The 19948-nt window shown below is 44.2% G+C and overlaps 1 protein-coding gene across 1 annotated transcript; it reads right to left on the reverse strand.

Moving 5' to 3' along the window:
* Nucleotides 1-12506: 12506 nt before the first annotated feature.
* Nucleotides 12507-14614, reverse strand: LOC117851590 (4-hydroxyphenylacetaldehyde oxime monooxygenase). The gene is made up of 3 exons (XM_034733429.2): nt 14077-14614; nt 13544-13993; nt 12507-13308 (listed from the first exon to the last, which is right to left on the reverse strand). Exons 1-3 carry the CDS (start codon nt 14569-14571, stop codon nt 12691-12693), a joined length of 1563 nt encoding a protein of 520 aa, XP_034589320.1. The 5' UTR covers nt 14572-14614; the 3' UTR covers nt 12507-12690.
* Nucleotides 14615-19948: the final 5334 nt, after the last annotated feature.

Here is a 19948-nt window from a genome sequence, read left to right on the forward strand (position 1 = left end):
GGAGGTCAACATGATTCAGCAGTATAGGCCAATTTGTATCCTAAATGTTAGCTTCAAAATTTTCATTAAAAGTGATAGGTAATAGACTGAGCATGGTGGCCAATAAAATCATTAGACCTTCACAAGCTTTTCTACCTAGAAGGTACATTATGGAGGGGGGTGGTAATTTTACATGAAATTCTCCATGAGCTGCATAGGAAAAAACATAGTGGAATTATTCTCAAACTAGATTTTGAGAAAGTATATGACAAAGTCAATTGGAATTTTTTGCAACAGGCTCTAAGAATGAAGGGGTTCTCTTCAAAATGGTGTAAGTGGATTGAAACCATAGTGAGTGGGGGAAGTGTGGGGGTTAAAGTCAATGATGACATGGGGCACTTCTTTCAAACAAAAAAAGGATTGAGACAAGGGGATCCTTTATCTCCAGTCCTGTTTAATGTGGTAGCAGATATGTTAGCTATCCTTATTTCAAGGGCTAGAGACAGTGGTCAAATTAGGGGCCTAGTGCCACATTTGGTAGATGGAGGATTATCAATTCTCCAATATGCAGATGATACAATACTTTTTTTGGAAAATGATCTAGAACAGGCTAAAAACTTGAAGCTTGTACTATGTACATTTGAAAAGCTCTCAGGCCTTAAAATCATCTTCCATAAAAGTGAGCTGTTTTGTTTTGGGAAGGCAAAGGAGAAAGTAGGAGAATATGTGCAGATTTTTGGCTGCCATGAAGGATCTCTACCATTTAAATATCTTGGCATCCCCATGAACCCTAAAAAACTCAATAATAAAGATTGGAAGGGGATTGAAGAAAGGTTTCAGGGAGTTGGAAAAGCAAAATGTTGTCTGTTGGAGGGAGGTTAGTGCTTATAAACTCTATCTTATCTAGTCTGCCAATGTATATGATGTCCGTTTTTAGAATTACTAAAGGAGTTCTTAGAAGAGTGGACTATTATAGATCTAGATTCTTTTGGCAGTGTGATGAACATAAGAAAAAGTACAAATTAGCTAAATGGAGCATCCTCTGTGTCCCAAAGAATATGGGTGGACTGGGTATATCTAGTTTAGAAGTCCAAAATAGATGTTTGTTAGGCAAATGGCTATTTAAACTTCTAAATGAGGAGGGATTGTGGCAAAGTTTGTTGAGGAGGAAATATCTGTCAAAACATACACTAACCCAAGTGTCAAAAAAGCCAGGAGACTCACAGTTTTGGTCTAGCCTTATGGATATAAAGGAGCAATTTCTGGCCATGGGTAGGTTTGAAGTAAATAATGGGAAGCAAATAAGATTATGGGAAGATGAATGGGTTGGAAAGGAAACCTTAATGAAAAGATACCCATCTCTGTATAACATAGCTAGAAAGAAACATGACACAGTCGCCAATGTGTGTAGCACTGCTCCACTGAATATGTCCTTTAGGAGGGCGTTGACTGGAGATAAAATGAAGAAATGGCTCAAACTGGTGGCTAAAGTGGTAGAGCACAGACTAAATGACCAAAAAAGATGTCTTCCAATGGAAGTTCAATAAAAATAAAGAGTTCACAGTAAAGTCAATGTACAAACAATTAATGCTACATGAAGGAACACCTTCTTTATGTGCTACCTGGAAAATAAAAGTGCCTCTCAAGATCGAAGTGTTCATGTGGTATTTGAAAAAAAGGTGTTCTTTGACAAAAGATAATTTGGCTAAAAGAAGATGGCAAAGAAGTACTAAGTGTTGTTTCTGTAACTCTAAGGAGACAATACAGCACTTGTTTTTCAATTGCCTGATGGCAAGATCTATCTAGAATGCGGTGTATCTGTCTTTTGGAATTCAACCCCCAACTAGTGTGTCTAATATGTTGGGACCTTGGCATAGAGGGTTTTCTTAGCAAATTAAGAAACAGATGTTGATATGTGCTTCAGCTCTCTGCTGGGCAATATGGTTGAATAGAAATGAGATAGTGTTCAATAGAACTATACCTAACTCGTTTGTGCAGGTGATTTTCAGGGGATCTTCTGGACAAGAACTTGGGCGATGCTCTCTGTCCTGGACTTCTTCAATAAGAATGGGTGGAACTTCAGAAACAGATTACAGGCTTAGTTATGTAGGTCTGGCTGGTCTGCTCGTTTGATGCCCAGTGTGCCTGTTGCGGTGCCTGGGAGCCAAGTTTTCTGGTAGGGTCTTCTTTTCACCTTGTGTTGCTAAGTTCCACAAATCCTGTGCGTTGAGAAGGGTGTTCAGATTCTGTTGGGAGTATGGGGTAGGTTTTGAAGACAATTAAGTTTGTCAGGCGCTGAGAACCAGCATGGCTGGCTGGAAGCATAGATGATCTTAGGAGTCTTGTTGGGTTGGTTTTATCTGTTTCTATGTTGAACCTTGTTGAGTTTGAGATGGGTAGGCAGTCTAAGTACTGCAGTTTGAGATGGGTAGGCAGTCTAAGTACTGCAGTTTGTAATTATCAGTTGTACGCTTTCAGTTCCTGATTGCGGATGCTGGAACTTTTCCATAATCTAAAAAAACAAAGTGGTCGGCTCCAAGAGCCTGACACTCCCCAGTCATGTAGTCGACCTGGGCATTATTTATAGAATGCCAAGGTTTGAGGCAATGTGAGTGACAAGAGATGTCATCCTGATGCTGCCTACTCGTGAGGGCATGGTGCACCAGTGCTCCGTCATTGTTTTAATAATAGGTGAATATCTAGCATTCATACACATGGCATGAAGATACTTCAATTCATCTTTCTGAACCGGCGTGTGTCAGAGCATGGGTGAATGGCCATTGCTATACATTTATGCATGAAACTCAGAGTATGATTGTATATGTCATTGGTGCGTGAAGCAAAACAAGACACTCTACCTGAGATTTTTGCCCAGAATTTATCGTGATTGAAATTTTGAAAGGAATTAGGAGAATCTATTTAGCATCTCTAATGAAATCCCAATGCTATGCTAAGCTCACGCCACGAGCAAAATAATTCTTCATTGAATAAAAAAACTCACTCCATTTTATGTGGACATTGTGTAGTGAAATTCAAGAGTGAGGAATCGCGAACCTTGTTCTTTGATTACCCAAAAGTTGTCCCACCCAACGTGGGTGAAGATCTCCTAGAACTCATCAAGAATGCCAGAGCGTACGAGCAAGTCTTGGTCATAGACTTTGTATGCTCGAAGGCTCGGTCCTTCAGCATGTTGTAGGCTTGGAATTTCTGTTGTCTTCAGGACGATTTTATATTCCGATATTAGAACCTAGATCCTGACCGATGTTTCTTCGTATTCCTCATGAGTCCTTTCCGGCTAACATACCGAGTCCATAGACATTGAGTAGGTAATACGGCTCGGGACCGGAGATTCCCGAGAGCGCCTCAACTCCGAACTACTCAAATGGAATCGAGCGTGCACCTCCTTCATCGTGTTCACAACTCTCCTTTCCCACGAGATCCTTCCCGCAAAATGGTTAGACGACACCTGAAAGACAATTATGTAATGGTCAAAATTGGCAGTAAGTCATTCAAGGGTTAGTCGTTCTTGTGGGGTTTAGGACCTCCACAAGCTGTTTACATGCACTTAAGACTTTTACTAGAATCGTGTTTGTGCGTTGCTACGGGCAACATAGTTTCCCTTCACAAGCATCAAAATAGCAATATAGAAATTTGGGGACAACCATTTAGCAGCTGCTGCGGAAGAACGTATATTAGCTAGCAATTTAACATATGCAGAGAACCATTCAAAAGCAAATTGAGTTCATATATAGTTTAACTTGCTTTAGCAATTAGCACCGAATGAAAACACTATAATTAAATACAATTACCAATGTGATAACAAGAAATGTCAAACCACTCGTCTAGAAGTTTCACTATTCTGCTTACCGTGACTATTGAATACTCATGTCACAAGGCATGAAAACATACTTTTTGCAAATTGCAATCAACTCCTAGCAGTGGTGGGTAGGTTGCTAAGTGAAATCGTAAGGTTATTGTAGTGAAATCGTAAGGTTATTGGCAAATCAAAAGAATCGGTGATTAGATTCACTTTATGTAACAAAACCAATTCAATGAATGAAAACTAGACTTTCCTAGCTGCTTGACGTGTAACATTGAAGATTCAATTACCTCGTAGAAGGCAATTACTTTATCAATTAGCGAGATTTTGTTTCTAATGCACGCATCATCCACCAACTTGTATCCATGATTCTTTGATAGATCAGAGATGCATGGATGTCATCTTCAATGTAATTGTGACTTCAGATATCAGACCACTTTTCCTGAGCAGATGAATAGGATTGTTCAACTTGGTGTGCTACAAATCAACAGCCAGTCTTCTCCAAAACTCTCTTCATCTGCACACAAACCATAAAGGATTAGCCTCAATATTTTTGCATCGACATTAGCCTCTCGTAATGCAAATAGAAACTACATTTTGATTAGTAGTCAATTTTTTTTCACAGAACTATATCAATAATTCAGAGCCAAGTGGCCTGATGTCATCTCACATCAAACTAACAGCACAGGTGGCAGCATCTCCACTATTAATATCAACTAAATGCATCAGAATCTCAAATGGCGATGCATTCACAAATGGCCTGATGTCATCTCACATCAAACTTGGGAAATCATATACTCTGTCTCCCTCCTGCTAAAAGTAACAGAACAACATCACTTTCGACGCACTGAAACCATCTACCAACATCTAGTGGTGACGACAGTAAGCAATGTATTTCTTTTATCTGAAGCCTTGATTTGACAATTAGCAGGTCGTGTGGATACAACTTTTCCATGCTCAGTACAATATAGCATTTTAAATTTTCTGACACACGAGCTCCTTCAAGAACCATATTTCAAAAGCAGCTTTCCAAGTACCTAGGAGGATATGAGTACATTCAGGTAAACATTATTGATCTTCTAATTTTATTGTAAAATGAAAATGACGAGATTGGTAATTGCTTATCTAAACAATTGAAGCCTGGAAATAATTACAGTACCATTAGAGGTATACCTATGATTGAACATGCTCCCACAAAAAGGCATGATGTCATAGTAGTTACACACTACAACTAGGAAAAGAAGTACATGAGGGTCTCAAAATCTGCAAACACAAGGATACCCTCAAAATCTGCAAACACAAGGATATTCGCTCAATCAGGGGAGCATGCTTGAACTATTTTTTTGGACTGTAGACCGTAATTTTTGATTCATTGTAGCCCGTGTGGATGCAAATATCCCGTGCAGTGACATCATGTGACAAAATTAAACAATCACTTTTATCTAAATGCTTGACTTGATAATTAACAGCTCGTGTGGATGCATTCAGTAAGTACACACTATGTTGTAACTGACATAACGAGGATGGCAGCTTATTTTATTATCCTTTAAATTTTTTGAAAGATGCCATTATAGTGTAGCAGCTGCATTTTCAGAAAAATTTCAGGACTATCCATAGCAGCTGCATTTTCAGAATTTCTGGTTTCTGAACTATATCTACACACATCAACAGTGGCAATTGTTTTACACGCTAAGCACTAAGTAGGCAATACAAAATCGATTGTCATACCAAGACAAGTGGGATCAAACAAAGAGCAATGCTGACAGTGAAAGGATATTCAGTCTTGTAAGGTCCGGCTACTCATTTATGTAAAGCAAGAATCAAACTTCTTACATGAGATGATCAAGAACAGGCTGAGTTTCCCCTCACGCTCCTAGCTTGTTCAAAAAATAGTTGCTCTTCTGAAGCCTGCACATGACAAATCAGTACCTATTAAAGGATAATAAAACCATCAATTTATATCAGTTGCTCCTTTGAAAGTAGAAAAAAAAAGCAATTGCTAATTAAGAACTTCTAAAGCCCTTCTCCTCAAATGACTTGTAGTGCTAACTCAAATGATCATGAAGCCTTTTCTTGACAGGAAGGCAAGGCAGAATCAAAATTAATAACACAAAATATTGATTAAAATCGAAAAAACTCTTGTGTGAGCACCTTGTCTGCAAGCATCTAATGCAGCGTGTGCTTTAGGGCTGATGAACAACCAGCTACTGTGTTGATACTAGTGAAGTTAAACTACAGAATGATATGATCAAATGAAACATTCTTGATGTGAGAAAAGGAATTACTCATGCCCAAACTGGTGCCCAAAAGATCTGCTAACCGGAGTCATCAAGCGGCTCTCATCTAATATATGTGTACAACCTCTGCATTTGAACACAAGGCAAATGAATTCACATGTTCTCGATGGACGAGGAGAATGGCCTCACCTTGATTGGCCTACAGGATTTACCAGGACATGCGGCGACAGGGAGACGACGTGCGAGCGGCAACTGGGAGTTGCTGCAGCGTATTGGGGGCACCGGCCGCCATACGGAGGACCAGGACAGGCGCCGGCGGCGCCGGAAGGGGCGCCGGCGGCCGGGCGAAGGACCAGGACTCATACGTAAGCAACTGAGCAAGATGTATGTAAGTAGAAATCTGTGGTCAATGCGCTCCTTTAATTTGTGATCTCGACAGATTTAGTATCGTATGAGTCAGGATCTAGTATTGAAACTCGTGGTTCTCCTTAATGCCTTAGAAGAAAATTCTAAAGATGAACTGATGAGCTATGTAAGTTTTCAATAGAATGCAAGTTTAATGCATTCTAAAACTAATATCAATCAAATCATCCCTAAGAAAAAAAGCGTGAGTCAGACAAAAATATCATATTGAGATATATACTTGATGCTACTAAAACTAATAAGTAAACTCACCCATGCCTGGACGGCTGGACCATATTCCTGAAGTACTTTGTCCAAGACTGTCTGTCAGGCCACTTTTGACTGCAAGCCTGGACCATACTCTTGCAAGTTTAATGCATGACCCCTTATGTGCCTAGACAGGTTGCATTATCAAACATGCACTCCATACTGAGTGATTGCCATTTCCACCTTTTCCAAAACTGAAAATACAAACAAAGAAAGGGTAGTCCAGTAACATGAACTGGAAAAGATTTCTTTATGCATCTGTGGTACTTCGTTCACTGGTATGTGCATAAGCCAAATCATTTGCATGTCTGGCATATGTATATCAAGTTGAAAGTTCAGAACTCTGAAACAGAAAGCAACCAAAAGAAACTTCCAGAAAAGATTAAAAGCGACCTTACAGTAGCATATGGCAAACATGAATGATTCCCCTTTCTTATAAAGAGAACTGGGTATAACCCTGTCAATAAGAACAACAAAAGAAACATTTGACAGATGTATGCGTACCGTGCTAACCAATGTGACAGGTGAACACCAAAGAATCTTGCAATAAAATTTATAGTGCAATATATAGAGCATTCGACAATAATAAAAGTGAGGCAAGCACGAACATACCAAACAAAAATAATTAATTTAAGAATATAGTTCTTGAACTAAACAAATCTAGATAGTGCGCTGTCAGTAAAACATAGTGAGGAGAACTTTAATCAATTGACATCACAAGCATTTTGCCAAATTAATCAGAAACTGTGAAACTGAAGAACTGTAGTGAGTGTCATTACATGTGATCTCTAGATGTTAGCAGAATTTTGCAAGAACAAAGATGCCACTTCATTCAGTTGATATATTCTCTTTTAAGAAGCATGAAACTTTCGGTGATTCACAATAATGTGCAATTTCAAAAGAAAACATGACTGTGATACTATCAGTAATTCACAAGTGTGAAATTTGAGTAGACATAAGCAAAGCACTCCAATACCATCAGTTTTTTTTACAATAAACACTCAGCGAAATTTTAGTAGACACAAGCAAAGCACTCCAATACCATCAGTTTTTTTACAATGAACACTCAGTACAAGAAACACTCAGTACAAGAATAACATTGCTTCCATGTAACAAAGAATACGAAAAAAACACCACAAAGAGACATGCTATCAACCATTCTCTATAGTTGACCACCACGGAGATAATAGGCTTACTCAGGTCGATCTGATGGCTCGTCGCAGCATGTGCTTGATCACCACAGAGGTAATAGGCTAACTCATATTTATGTGATGGTCCTTCGCAGTGGGTGCTGACAGTGATCGTGGCAACCTCAAGACCTATCAAAAATATGTCCGTTTAGCGATTAGTGTACAAATTATGGCATGAAGGAATTGGCGAGAAGCACACACAAATGAATGACCAGTCACGGATGTAGAATTTGGATGTTTGACAATGCCATTTTCTCTACTATGGAAGAACCGAAAAATATATTCATTTATAGTTTGAAGAATAAATGATCAGTCATAGAAATCGAAAGTATCTTTAACAAATGAGAGAACATAAAGAGCAAGTTAAGCATTGGGAAGTTTTTACCACAAAACATGATGGAAACCATGCAGTACTATAATACATATCTACAAGCAGCAATAACATTACGGGAAAGAAATGTTGAGCACAAGAACCACATTTGAAGTAACTGGATTTTAGGAGAACATGACGTCAAATGTTAGCATTCAAATTCCTACAGTGCTAAAAAAGAGATGCACAGTAACAATAAGGTGAATAGAACAATTCATCTACAGAACACACCTCTGGTCACTATAAGAATTACCTGGTGATATTTGCATAATTAAACAAACATTTTTTCATTTATTATCCATTGTGATTATCACAAAAGAAATGTAGTAGGACACCTAGAAGTTTACCAGCAGGTAGCAGCCACTTCACAGTAGGCTGCATACAGCATTAGCATATAGTTTATAAAAAATATTTTACTACTAAAAATAGAACTTCAACAACCACCCCAAGAATTTGATTTCACAAGCAAATAAGTAGTTGGTTAAGTATGCTTACAGTAGATACAGTGATTCTCTTAGGCGAAAGCTGAAAAGGAGATCCCGTAAACACTCCAATTACCTCAACCAAAGCATTATAGTTTAACTCCAATTCAGAAATGCACTATTTTGTAGGGGAGATATGCAAAATAATATTTTCAGTAGGAAGTTTTTAGAGAATTTAACTCTCAACTATTTTTGAAACAAACATGAGTGCCGGTTGCGTGCTGGTTGCAAAAGGACGGAAATCTATTCCTTGCCTGTGTTCATTCTTCATCAGTATAAAAAGGAAGTGACTTTTGAATCAATCAAATCATCCCTGACAAAAAAAGCGTGAGTCAGAATATCATATTGAGATATATACTTGATGCTACTAAAACTAATAAGTAAACTCACCCATGCCTGGACGACTGGACCATATTCCTGAAGTACTTCGTCCAAGACTGTTTGTCAGGCTACTTTTGACTGCAGTTGGAAGAAACCAAAATCGTGCACAAGCACAACCAATGCACCCACTGAGCATTCAATATTTGAAACTGCCATTCACTCCCCATTGAGACCATAACCTGTTTTAGCTACAGGCTTGCCATCGAATCGTGCGAATTTCAGAAAAGGATCATGCACAATGCGACAGGCACCATAGAACAAGTTTGGCACAGTATTGAACAGGCTAAGCTGACATGTTTTAGCATACAGGGTATAATTTGGAAAGCAACCAAGAATGATTCAGATTATGCCTGCAAACATTTAGAGATTAAAATGCTACTGCATTTCTGATTTCAGACATGGTGCAGAACTCACTATCTGTAGCATTTGTCTTGATAGCTGGTAGCCTTTCTTCAACAGGAAGTAAATAATTGGTGACCATTCATCAATACAGGAAGTAAATCTTTGTTATTTGAAGTGGAAGCTGGGGCTATTTTATGTTTTGGATTGATTTGTTTGATCAGAAATTCAGAATAAGACCCAAAAGCATAAAAAAGCTACTGCTATACAACATGATGGATGAAATTCTCAAGGGCATGGTTGGTCCGTACCAATGGCATTGCCACCTGTAAAAACTCTTCGATTCCACCTGTGCAGCACCTCCCCGGAACGACGCCTGCCCAGCCATCGGATCACGACTCGCAACCGCTGGATTCCACCTGTGTAGCGCCTCGCTAGAACGATGCCTACCCAGCCAACGGATCGCGACTCAGGGAGGGCGGTGGCGGCTGGCGACGACGCAGGGAGGGGTGGAGGCTGCTGGCGGCAATGCGGCGATTCAGGGAGGGACGGAGGCGGCTGGCGGCGCTGCAGCGACTCAGGGAAGGGCGGAGGCATTTTGCGGCGGCGGATGTCAACGGCGGGAGAAGGACGTAGGGACGGAGAAAATGCAGTGACGCTGTTGGGGGGAAATATTAACCACCCCCTAAAGCCCATTAAAGCAACAATCATAAAGGCACAGGCCCACCTAAGGTAATGAAGATTGTTGTTGGCCCAGCATGGGAGGGGAGAGCCCCGCTCCGCCTCGCCCGACCCAATGCCCCGGGGTCCAACACTCCCGACCCCTTGATGGCCGGACTCCGCCTCGCCCGACCAACGAACCCAGGGTCGGGAGTGCCCGACCCCTCATCGCAAGACTCCGCCTCGCCCAACCCAGGGCGCAGGGGGTCGGACTCACCCAGGCCCACCAGACAAGTATCCGCCTCGGACGCGGATCTCGTGGGCCTCCCTGTCAATCTCGCCATAAATGCGCCGCGGCTCTGGCACGCAGAAAGGCGCCCGTGCCCCCGACACGACCCGCCATGAGTACCCATGCACGACCGCACAGCACAAGCTACAGTGGTCGTGGCTCTCTCCGATTCGCTACAGGGCACTCATGACCTGCGCCGCCCAGAACAGGAGGAAGCCCCACCCGTTCTCGCGCCCCGCGCATCCAGCGACAGGGACGCGACGTCCGCATTCCGCGGGCCGTCAGCAAGATGGCAGGATCAGCCGCCTTCCCCGACGGGCACAGATGCCACGACCGAACACCATCATCATGCCTGGCGGTAACAGCCACCAAGGAAATCGTCGACAGGACTCAAAGGCAGCCGCCCTCCTCCAGCGGACGCACTGACAGGAGCCGAAGGCCGAAGAGGACGCCGGCGACCTGGGGACTTAGTCCCTCCCCTTGTGTTGTATCTTACTTGACTTAGCTTATCTCTTTTATTTCTCCTCACATCCGGTCTCGCTTGTAACCCTGGTGGCCTCCTTGCGCTATAAAAGGAGAACCGAGGGCCCTGAGACAGGGGAGACTCTCGAAAGCCAACAGAACACACACTCTCCTTCGGAGCATCAGTGCACACCCAAGAGACTTGGGACCAGTTCCCTCTCTCCCGCTCCTATAACCCCTACTACAGACCCCGCGTGGGCAACACAAGCAGCACCCCATACTGGACGTAGGGCTTTCCCTTGCCCGAACCAGTCTAAACTCTGTGTCTTCCACGCCACCATCCGAAGCCTTACGCGCATAAAAGAAATTCACTAGTCTTAGTTTTGATCCGCTAATCTTGACAACGACAGACGCAGGGTGTGGCTGCGACGGCGTTAGAAAGACGCAGGGAGGGGACGACACACGAATGTGAACTGGCGGCGGATGGTGACGCAGGAGCGAGGGTTGCACGCGGAGAAAAACAGACGGAGGAGGAAGGCTGTTTTGCCGCATTTCATGGAGGTGACGGATCGACGGGGAAGGCGCAGACTGCGCGGGAAAACCGACGGACGAAAAACACCGAAGCGAGGGACATCGCGCCGCGGGAGGACGACGTACCACAAAATTGTGTCCATTTTGCTTTTCATATAGTAGAGATTCGAAAGGGAAAATATTTGTTGTTATTTTTCTTATAAAAAAACATTGTACTTATTAGGTATTTTTCTTTATCGAAAACACATCAATTTATTTTGTGTATGTCTAAGAAGCAAACTTTCCCATATGTATTTCAACACGTTGTATTAATCATATAAAAACACATTATACTAATCATTTTTATCCAAACCACATCAATTTTTTTTGTATATGTCTAAGAAGAAAAATTTCCCATATGTATTTCAACACATTGTACTAATCATATAAAAAGCACATTTTACTAATCATGTACTTTTTATGCAAACACATTCATCTCTTTTTTTTTTACCCTAGCACATATTTTTAGAATCGTGCCAAAGCATGAATTTGTATAATGATATACCCATGGCAATTGGACTTAACAGGAAAGCAATTATTTTTCCTTGCTAATTACTGTTTCTCCGCTATATAACTTTCTTTTTTTCTGTGTTTTTTTGGATTAGTTCATGGGTTATTGTTAATGTAAATATATCTTTATTGTAATCCCAAAATTTGTACATGTAAGTTTAATGTATGGACTTCCGGTAACATTAAAATCAGCCATAACGGGCCAGGTGACCTGTTAGCTATTGGGTGTGGGATATGAATTTTTCACTTATACATGTGACCACATGAGCTATCCCAGTCATTCATTTTTGAATCAATGGTGAGATGGATCATGGGTAGATAATGAATTTTTCACTTATACATGTGACCACACGAGCTATCCCAACTATTCATTTTTGAATCAATGGTGAGATGGATTATGGGTAAGTAAGAAGTACATGAGTAGATAGTGGATCAACGGTTGGATGCAGAGAAATCAACGGTTGAGATAATTCATGTGGTCACATGTACATGTACGTGTAGTTTTGCATTTTCCATTGCGTGCGTGACATTATCATACATTGGGCACAGATGCAAAACTTCTTGTTCTTTTTTAATTATATAATTCAGCAAAAAAACAACAAACAGAAAAATTACACATACAATATTTTGACATACAATAAAGTTATATAGGACTTAATATTAAATTCCTTCGATACAAAGACAATGACAACCAAACCTCGTAAGTTTTACCTTTGTTGGTTGTGCATTAGTTCAATAACTAGTCTCGTACCTCCTTGGCACCAACATGAGCGGTGCCTTCTTTTGGAACGCTAGGCTCCCTGCCTCCTGCATGCTTATGTCCTCCTTCGCCACACCCTCAGGGAGTTCCCAATCAAAACAGTATAGCAGGTTGGCCAATGTGAACTCCATGTTACTCACAGCCATGGCCATCCCAGGGCAAATCCGGCGACCTGAGCCGAATGGAATGAACTCGAAATGTGCACCGTTGAAGTCTATATTTGACCCTATGAACCTCTCAGGATTGAACTCCTCTGGATCTTTCCAAATGTTATGGTCCCTGCTGATTGCCCATGCGTTCACTATAATTCGTGTATTTGCCGGAACATCATAGCCTGTGATATTAACTTGCTGGATGGTCTCCCTTGGAAGTAGCAGAGTTAAAGGAGGGTGCAGCCGGAGGATCTCCTTCACAACCATCTTCAGATTCTTGAGCTTGGACACATCATCACGCGAAGCCCTCTGTTTCCTTCCTACTACAGCTCTGATCTCGTCCTGTACATTCTTCAGCACCCTCGGGTGTTGGACCATCTCTGACATCGCCCACACCATGGTAACGGCGCTTGTGTTAATTCCGCCGACAAAGGTATCCTGGGAGATCAAGAAGCAAAAATCTCAAATTTTGTAACTGGCAGAAGTAATTTACTGTCCTCGAAAATGTGTCAAGAGGTACCAAAATAACTTGGATTTGGTAACTGATATGAGATTCTAGGTATGCCTCCCAAGTGTTACTAGTTACATGTCTTGACATAAGGCAACAAAGCTCAAGCTCAATTAATATCGTGATGCATTTAGACATAACTGTTAACTGAAAGCTCAGACTTACAAAGAGCATAGCCTTCACATGGTCACGGGTGAAAGGCACAGCAACACTTCCCTTGTCCTTCCATAGCTCAACGAGCGCTTGCACTACTGGGTCTGATCTGCAGTTTTTGTCATCAAGCTTGTTGCAAGAGGGGTTGAGGTGCTGATTGATGACTGCATCAAAGAAGTCATCGAGCCTCCTGAATATCCTATCACGACGGGAGATGAGACCCGTCAGGCGGTCGATGAGGCGTCCAGCAGCGTTGGGGAAGAAATCCTCGGCGGAGAAGCTGCCAAGCATGTCCATCGCTTCACTGAGCATGTCCAGGAACTGCATCTTGAAATGCTCCGTGCCATAGATTTTCCCGAACACCACCGTGCCGATGATGCCGTCCACGGCGCTGAAGATGTGCTCGTCGAGCTTCACCGGGTTTGGCCCGGCATGGGTCAGGTTTTCAACAAGCTTGTCAACCTAACAAGTGTTTGAGACACGTAGGTAATACTTCAGAAGCTTCACAGGTTTTGCTTCCTCACTGTCATAAATTAACCCAATACCTGGGCCTCCCTGGCGTCCCAGGCAGCGTTCACGCGGCGCATGCTCTGCAACTCGAGGATGAATAGCCTGCGCATCTCGCGAACATGGTCGCCATAGGGGGCGAAGGCGACGTCCTTAAACCCGTACGTGAGCCGCCGCGCCCCCGGCATGGCCGGCCGGCTGCAGCAATGCGCATCGTGCGTCCTCATCACCTCCCTCGCCGCCTCCGGCGACGACACCACCACCGTCGGCACGGAGCCCAGGCGCAGCAACATTACCGGGCCATGCTGCCTCGCTAGCGCCCACAGGCTCCGGTGTGGCAGTGCGCCAATCTGGTGCAGGTTGCCGAGGAGGGGGAGCTTCTGGGGACCCGGCGGCAGCTGCAGGCCGGCTGACGTGTATCTGTTCGATCTCCTTGACCAGGAGAGGAGGATGGAGACGAGAGCAAGGGCAACGGCGACGAGTAGGTATCGCCATTGTTGGAGTAGAATACATGGGAGCAGCGCCACAGTCATTCTTGCTTGTGTGCGTTCACGTGTACATTCGCACGAGCAGAGAGAATTAGCAGCGACGTCGAGGCAACAACGTCACGTAGCGACGGGCAAGATTGTAGACGTCGACTTGTAGTCATTGTCAAGAAAGGTCACTTGCAAAAGTGACATTTTTTCGTATTGTTATTGTCGTCCCGAAGCAAGAGGTCGCAGCGCTCTGATATTTTCAGCAAAAAGGAATAATAATATGGACGGTTTCTGAAAATTTTCAGTGTTATACATTTAAAATGGAAAATTTTCAATATGGCATGTTTTTTAAGGATGACCACTCATTTTTTTTATGATGTGACATATAGGATATCACGTATCTCGATTGTACCATCTGAGCCACCCTTTTGCCTCTTCAAATGCATCAAACCTTTTTATATGATGGAGAGTGGATGTAAATCATGTCTTAATTTAAGAGACTGTCTAAAGTAAAGAGCATTGGCAAAAAAAAAAACTTAAGGCATGCCTTGAGCTTTAGGGGATCCCAAAGAAAAGTGAAAAAAATAAAAGTAATAGCTGAGAATTATAGAGTTCTTTTTTTTGTATAGTTAGTTACTTGGTTAGTTAGCAAATGGAAGGATTACATCAGAAGGTTATAGGGGTATATATTTGATTAAAGGAATAGAAAGCAAAAAGCTCTCCCAAGCTGGAAACGTAATAAGTGGATGTCTTTTTCTTAGAGTAAGTCATTTTTCCATTCAAGAATGTGAAATGTTCACTCAGAAGAACAGCTAGTAGGCCAATATCTGACCAATTTCCTAGTTTGCGATGTGTTCTCACTAATTCGAAAGGTCGATGTCACAGAGTCAAATTTGCCTAAATTGTTTTACAAAAATGCAGTACTCGTGTGCTAACGTAGATAACAACATGCTACACATGTAACTATGTAAGCGTTGTTATATCCCAATTGTATCCGTTGCTACTTTGCAACGCTTATGTGCAGTGCTTACCAACGCATAAGTCTACGTTGCAATAGACCCTTGCAACGCCACTTCTTGCAACATATATTATATGCGTTGGTATATAGACTCTTACAACATTTATTTGGACTTCTAGCAACCCATACACTACTGGAAAACACGTCTTTAGTCCCGGTTGGATATGGTCATAGATCCCGAAAATCCGACCAGGACTAATCATTCGAGACAAAAGGGAGGTCATTTAGCCCGGGACTAAAGACCCTTTTACCAACCGGGACTAAAATGTTTTAAAAAAATAAAAAAATAGGCCAGCGGGCGAGGCGCCCGCCTCCGCCCGCCTTCGCCCACGTCCGCTCTACCCTCGCCCGCCACCGCCCGCCTCCGCTGCCGCCACCCGCCTCGGCCTGCCTCCGCCCGTCGCCGCCCACCTCCGCCCACCCTCGTACGCATCCGCTCCACCTCCGCCCGCCTCCGTCCACCGCCGCCCGCCTTCGCCCACGCCCGCCGGCCGCCTGCCGCCCAGCCGCACCACTGCCCTGCCCTCACCCCGCTGTCGCTCCTCACTGCCAGTGAGGGGCGAGCAAAGGGGGAAGGGGAGGGGCAGCAGAGGGGGAAGGGGGCGGCAGCGCAAAGAGGGAGGAGGGGAGGAGCCGGTGGAGAGGAAGGAGGGGAGGCACCGGTAGAGGAAGCGCCTAGAAGAAGATAAGGTGGAGAGAAGGAGAGCGCTACCTGGAAGATGGTAAGAAAGGTGGAGAGAGAGGGGGGCTGCGTGGAAAGCTCCCCTTTTGTCCCGATTAGAATTTCCAACCGGAACAAATGGGGGGTGTCGGTGCTAGATTTTTTAGCCGTTACAACCGGGACTAAAGTGGCTTTAGTCCCGGTTGGTCTTTAGTCCCGGTTGGTCTTTACAACCGGGATTAAAGCCCCTCACATCGGTGGCCTTCGTCGGTAGCCTTCGGTGCCTCATTTTTTATCCGGGACTAAAGAATCCGGATCCAAAATCAATTGGGGTAAAAGCACCAGGATGGAAGGTCGTACGACACATCACATGGCCATACAGTAGTACATACCCATAAACTTTCAATATTCCTGATGGTCATGTATTTTCGTGGCTGCCAGCAAGGATGGTGACGGATATTTGTTTTCCAAACAGGTTTTCTCTATTATGAACGGTCTTTATCCGTTGAGAAAACTGGTTTCTGATAGAGATACACGGCACCATCTCCAGGATCTCCCGGGATTGCCTGTGTGGTACCTCCAATGATGACAAGGTGTCCGCCCTTGGCCCATCCATGCCACGCGTTGGTCCATGGTATAGATTTTTTTTAGGAGTTGGGACCGTGAATGTGCGGTGCTAAGCGAAGGCCAGATGTGTGACCAGCCAGGGGGCCGGCAGGGTGGAAATCCCATTCGAGTGCTATCAAGGCAGAGAGCACTAACCTCAGCAGTTTTCCGTACCAATGCTATCGGCTCGTCACCACCAGCCCAACTCATACATGTACGATAACGTAGGCATTGGTGGCCACCATGGGGATCGAGCGTGGGGCTTAAGAAATGAATCGGTATTTTTTTTCGAAAAAGAAATATTTCCGACCTCTGGACCCGCACACATAGCTAAGTTTACAGCATTCTCGGTTCAAAAGCTCATGAAAAAAGGAAAAGATGTATATATATATATATATATATATATATAAAGGAAATAAAAAAAAGCATAGTCTACTATTGCTTCTCCATCCATTTTTGGAAAAGATATCCAAAGCGACAATCTCAAACGCTTTACTTGCTGAACAGAACATATAGTTTCCGAAGAGCCCAAAATCGCAACCAATATGCTCCCCTAAAAACAGCCTGCATAAAAGAGGCAAAACGTTTTGTCGGATTTAGTGACTGGCAGTTCACCAGGTGTTACCCAGGTGGTAGATTTGTAGGCGGAGGAGATCGCAAGATCAAGAACTCGAATGGTAACACAAAGACGCAAGGTTTAGACAGGTTCAGGCTTCTGAAGAGTAATACCCTACGTCCTGTATTCTGGTGGATTGTATTACTGGTATGAGACGCGAAGAGTCGATGTCCAGATGGGTTGAGGTCTGTTGGGTTGAGGTACCCTCAGGGGGCGTCCCTAACCGTCTTATATAGGCTGACGACCTAGGGTTACAATCAGATAGGATCTAGTCGGTTGTTACATGGAAAGTAATCTGAGTCGGACTACAACAAGTATGTCGTGATATCCGGGCAGAATCCGTTCGCCCAGCCTCCGAGGTTGTGCTCCACGCATCTTCATACCTTGGCCCGCATGGCATGGTCGGGTGGACCCACCTGTCAGAACCGACCATTATCCTGGTCGGTGGGAACCCATGAGGACCCTTATCCCTTATGCTCACAAGCAATGTGGAGTCAAACAGGAGCCTGATGGATGAACAATGAAGCTTGTAATGCACTCGTCTAAAGTTGCGGTGTCATCATAGAAATGGAGAGGCTGCGCAATGCTAAAAACAGAAGAAAAATTGAAGATTCCACAGGTGTATGACCAAATGTGCATGGCTATGTGACTGTCGAACTCCGGATGTCTAGCATCATGTAGATCGAAGGGAAGCACATGGAGGGCATAGCAAAACGCACTCCATATGGAGTAGCCCCCAAGCATTGAAGTGATTAAAGTAATCGGTCCAATGGTCAAGAATCTGATGTATTATTTCCATCGTAAAAGGGATCCAATTATAGCACCCAGCCACCAAGCGCGAGGACTGGCGAGCCGCGGGAGTATGCCGACCTGAAGTAGGCGCCCCGCCCCCGAGCGCGAGGACTGGCGGAGCTGCCAAGGTATGCCGACCCAAAAGCCGACCTGAAGTAGGCGGCCCAACCCCCAAGCGCGAGGACTGGTGGAGCCATAGAGGCACGCCGACCTGAAAGCTTTGAAGTAGGCGCCCAACCCGAGCGCAAGGACTGGCGGAGCCGCGGAGGCACGCCGACCTGAAATAGGCGCCCAGCCGTCGAGCGCGAGTACTGGCAGAGCCACGGAGGCACGCCGAGTCATCTGTAGTGCCCAGACCTTGAGCTTGGGAGTCGGCCGAGCCACGGAAGCATGCCAAGTCACCTTCCGCCCTGAGCCAGAGAGGTCGGCCGGGCAATGAGAGGCACGCCGAGTAGTTTAGGAGCTGTAAATGGACAATATAAAGATTATGTAGCATAATGCAAAATATTTAATAATTGAATAACTCATAGTTTTATTCGGCGTTGAAGTAAATTCTTGCGCATCCTACTCTTGGAGGCCATGTAATTTCCCCGAGTAGTTAGCCCGTTACATTTAAGCACCTGACCCTGCTGAGGTGTTGCTGAGAGTGGGCTCGAGCATGCTTAGCAGGAAGCAACACATGAGGGCTAGGCTTCACGGATTAAGGTGTGTGCTACCCGAGTACTTTAGCAACTGTTAAGAGAGACGGACAAGCCGCAAAGCAATCAGAACTGTGCTCAAAAGAGAAAGCGTGCACTGGGCACTTGTAGGGCGCAGCCCTCGACTGCCTGTTTAGTGGACGGACCAAGCTGTATAAGCAGTCGGGGGTGTGACCGAAGTGTTCGGCGGAAGTCACAGAGACATAGAGGAGCGAGACGTATGAAGGTATACGGAAGTCGTAAAATATTTAATTGAATATATAACTTAGCTTGATTTGTGGCCGAGTTGGAGAGTCAGTGTCATGCCCGAAAGGACCGCCATCGGTGAACAGTTGTTGACAAAGCTGATGTCGGGTCCGAGTGGTAGGAGTGGTTAGTGGTGCTGGCTGCAGGAGCAGCGTGCGTGGCGAAGTAGTCAGGGCCATGGTACACCATAGGTGCCGCCGACCACATGATCCATGCCTGGCTACAGATGTGGGTATTGCTTTAACCCTACAAGATGGTTCGTAATCGAGCAAGGCTCCATCACGCTATACATGTAAGCGCACGTTAGCTTTTAGGAATTATTAGACGACTAAAAATATGTAGTGGCCGATCGATTTGATTGAAGAAAAGAACAAGAAATTGAAGAAGGGAAGACGTGCTCCCTGTGATGTATGTTCTTGTACGTAGATGGATTTTCCATGGCCGCATGCGGTAGCCATGCAGGTAGTCGTGGAGAAAACGCCAGCCGAACGTGGATGGACGAATCTTTCTGGACCCTTCAGGTACCCATTGAAGCGTCCCCACATCAGCGGAGACTAAATGTGATACAAATATCAGTCTTAGGAGGCTGATAACACATTTATTCAACAGATGGTTCATAAACTGTACAACTCCCGAGGGAGTGGGCGCGAAAGCCACGCCGAAATGATAAGTAAATAAACAACAACAGCAAGCCAAGCTACTATCAAGAGGCAGCATTCGAGACTACACGGCAGCGGAAGCATTCTGCAAAGGCCAACACCACAGGCAGCGTTGGGTGCGGAAGCGACCTTTTACTC

The sequence above is a fragment of the Setaria viridis genome, chromosome 4, assembly GCF_005286985.2.
Source record: "Setaria viridis chromosome 4, Setaria_viridis_v4.0, whole genome shotgun sequence".
Taxonomy (NCBI): domain Eukaryota; kingdom Viridiplantae; phylum Streptophyta; class Magnoliopsida; order Poales; family Poaceae; genus Setaria; species Setaria viridis.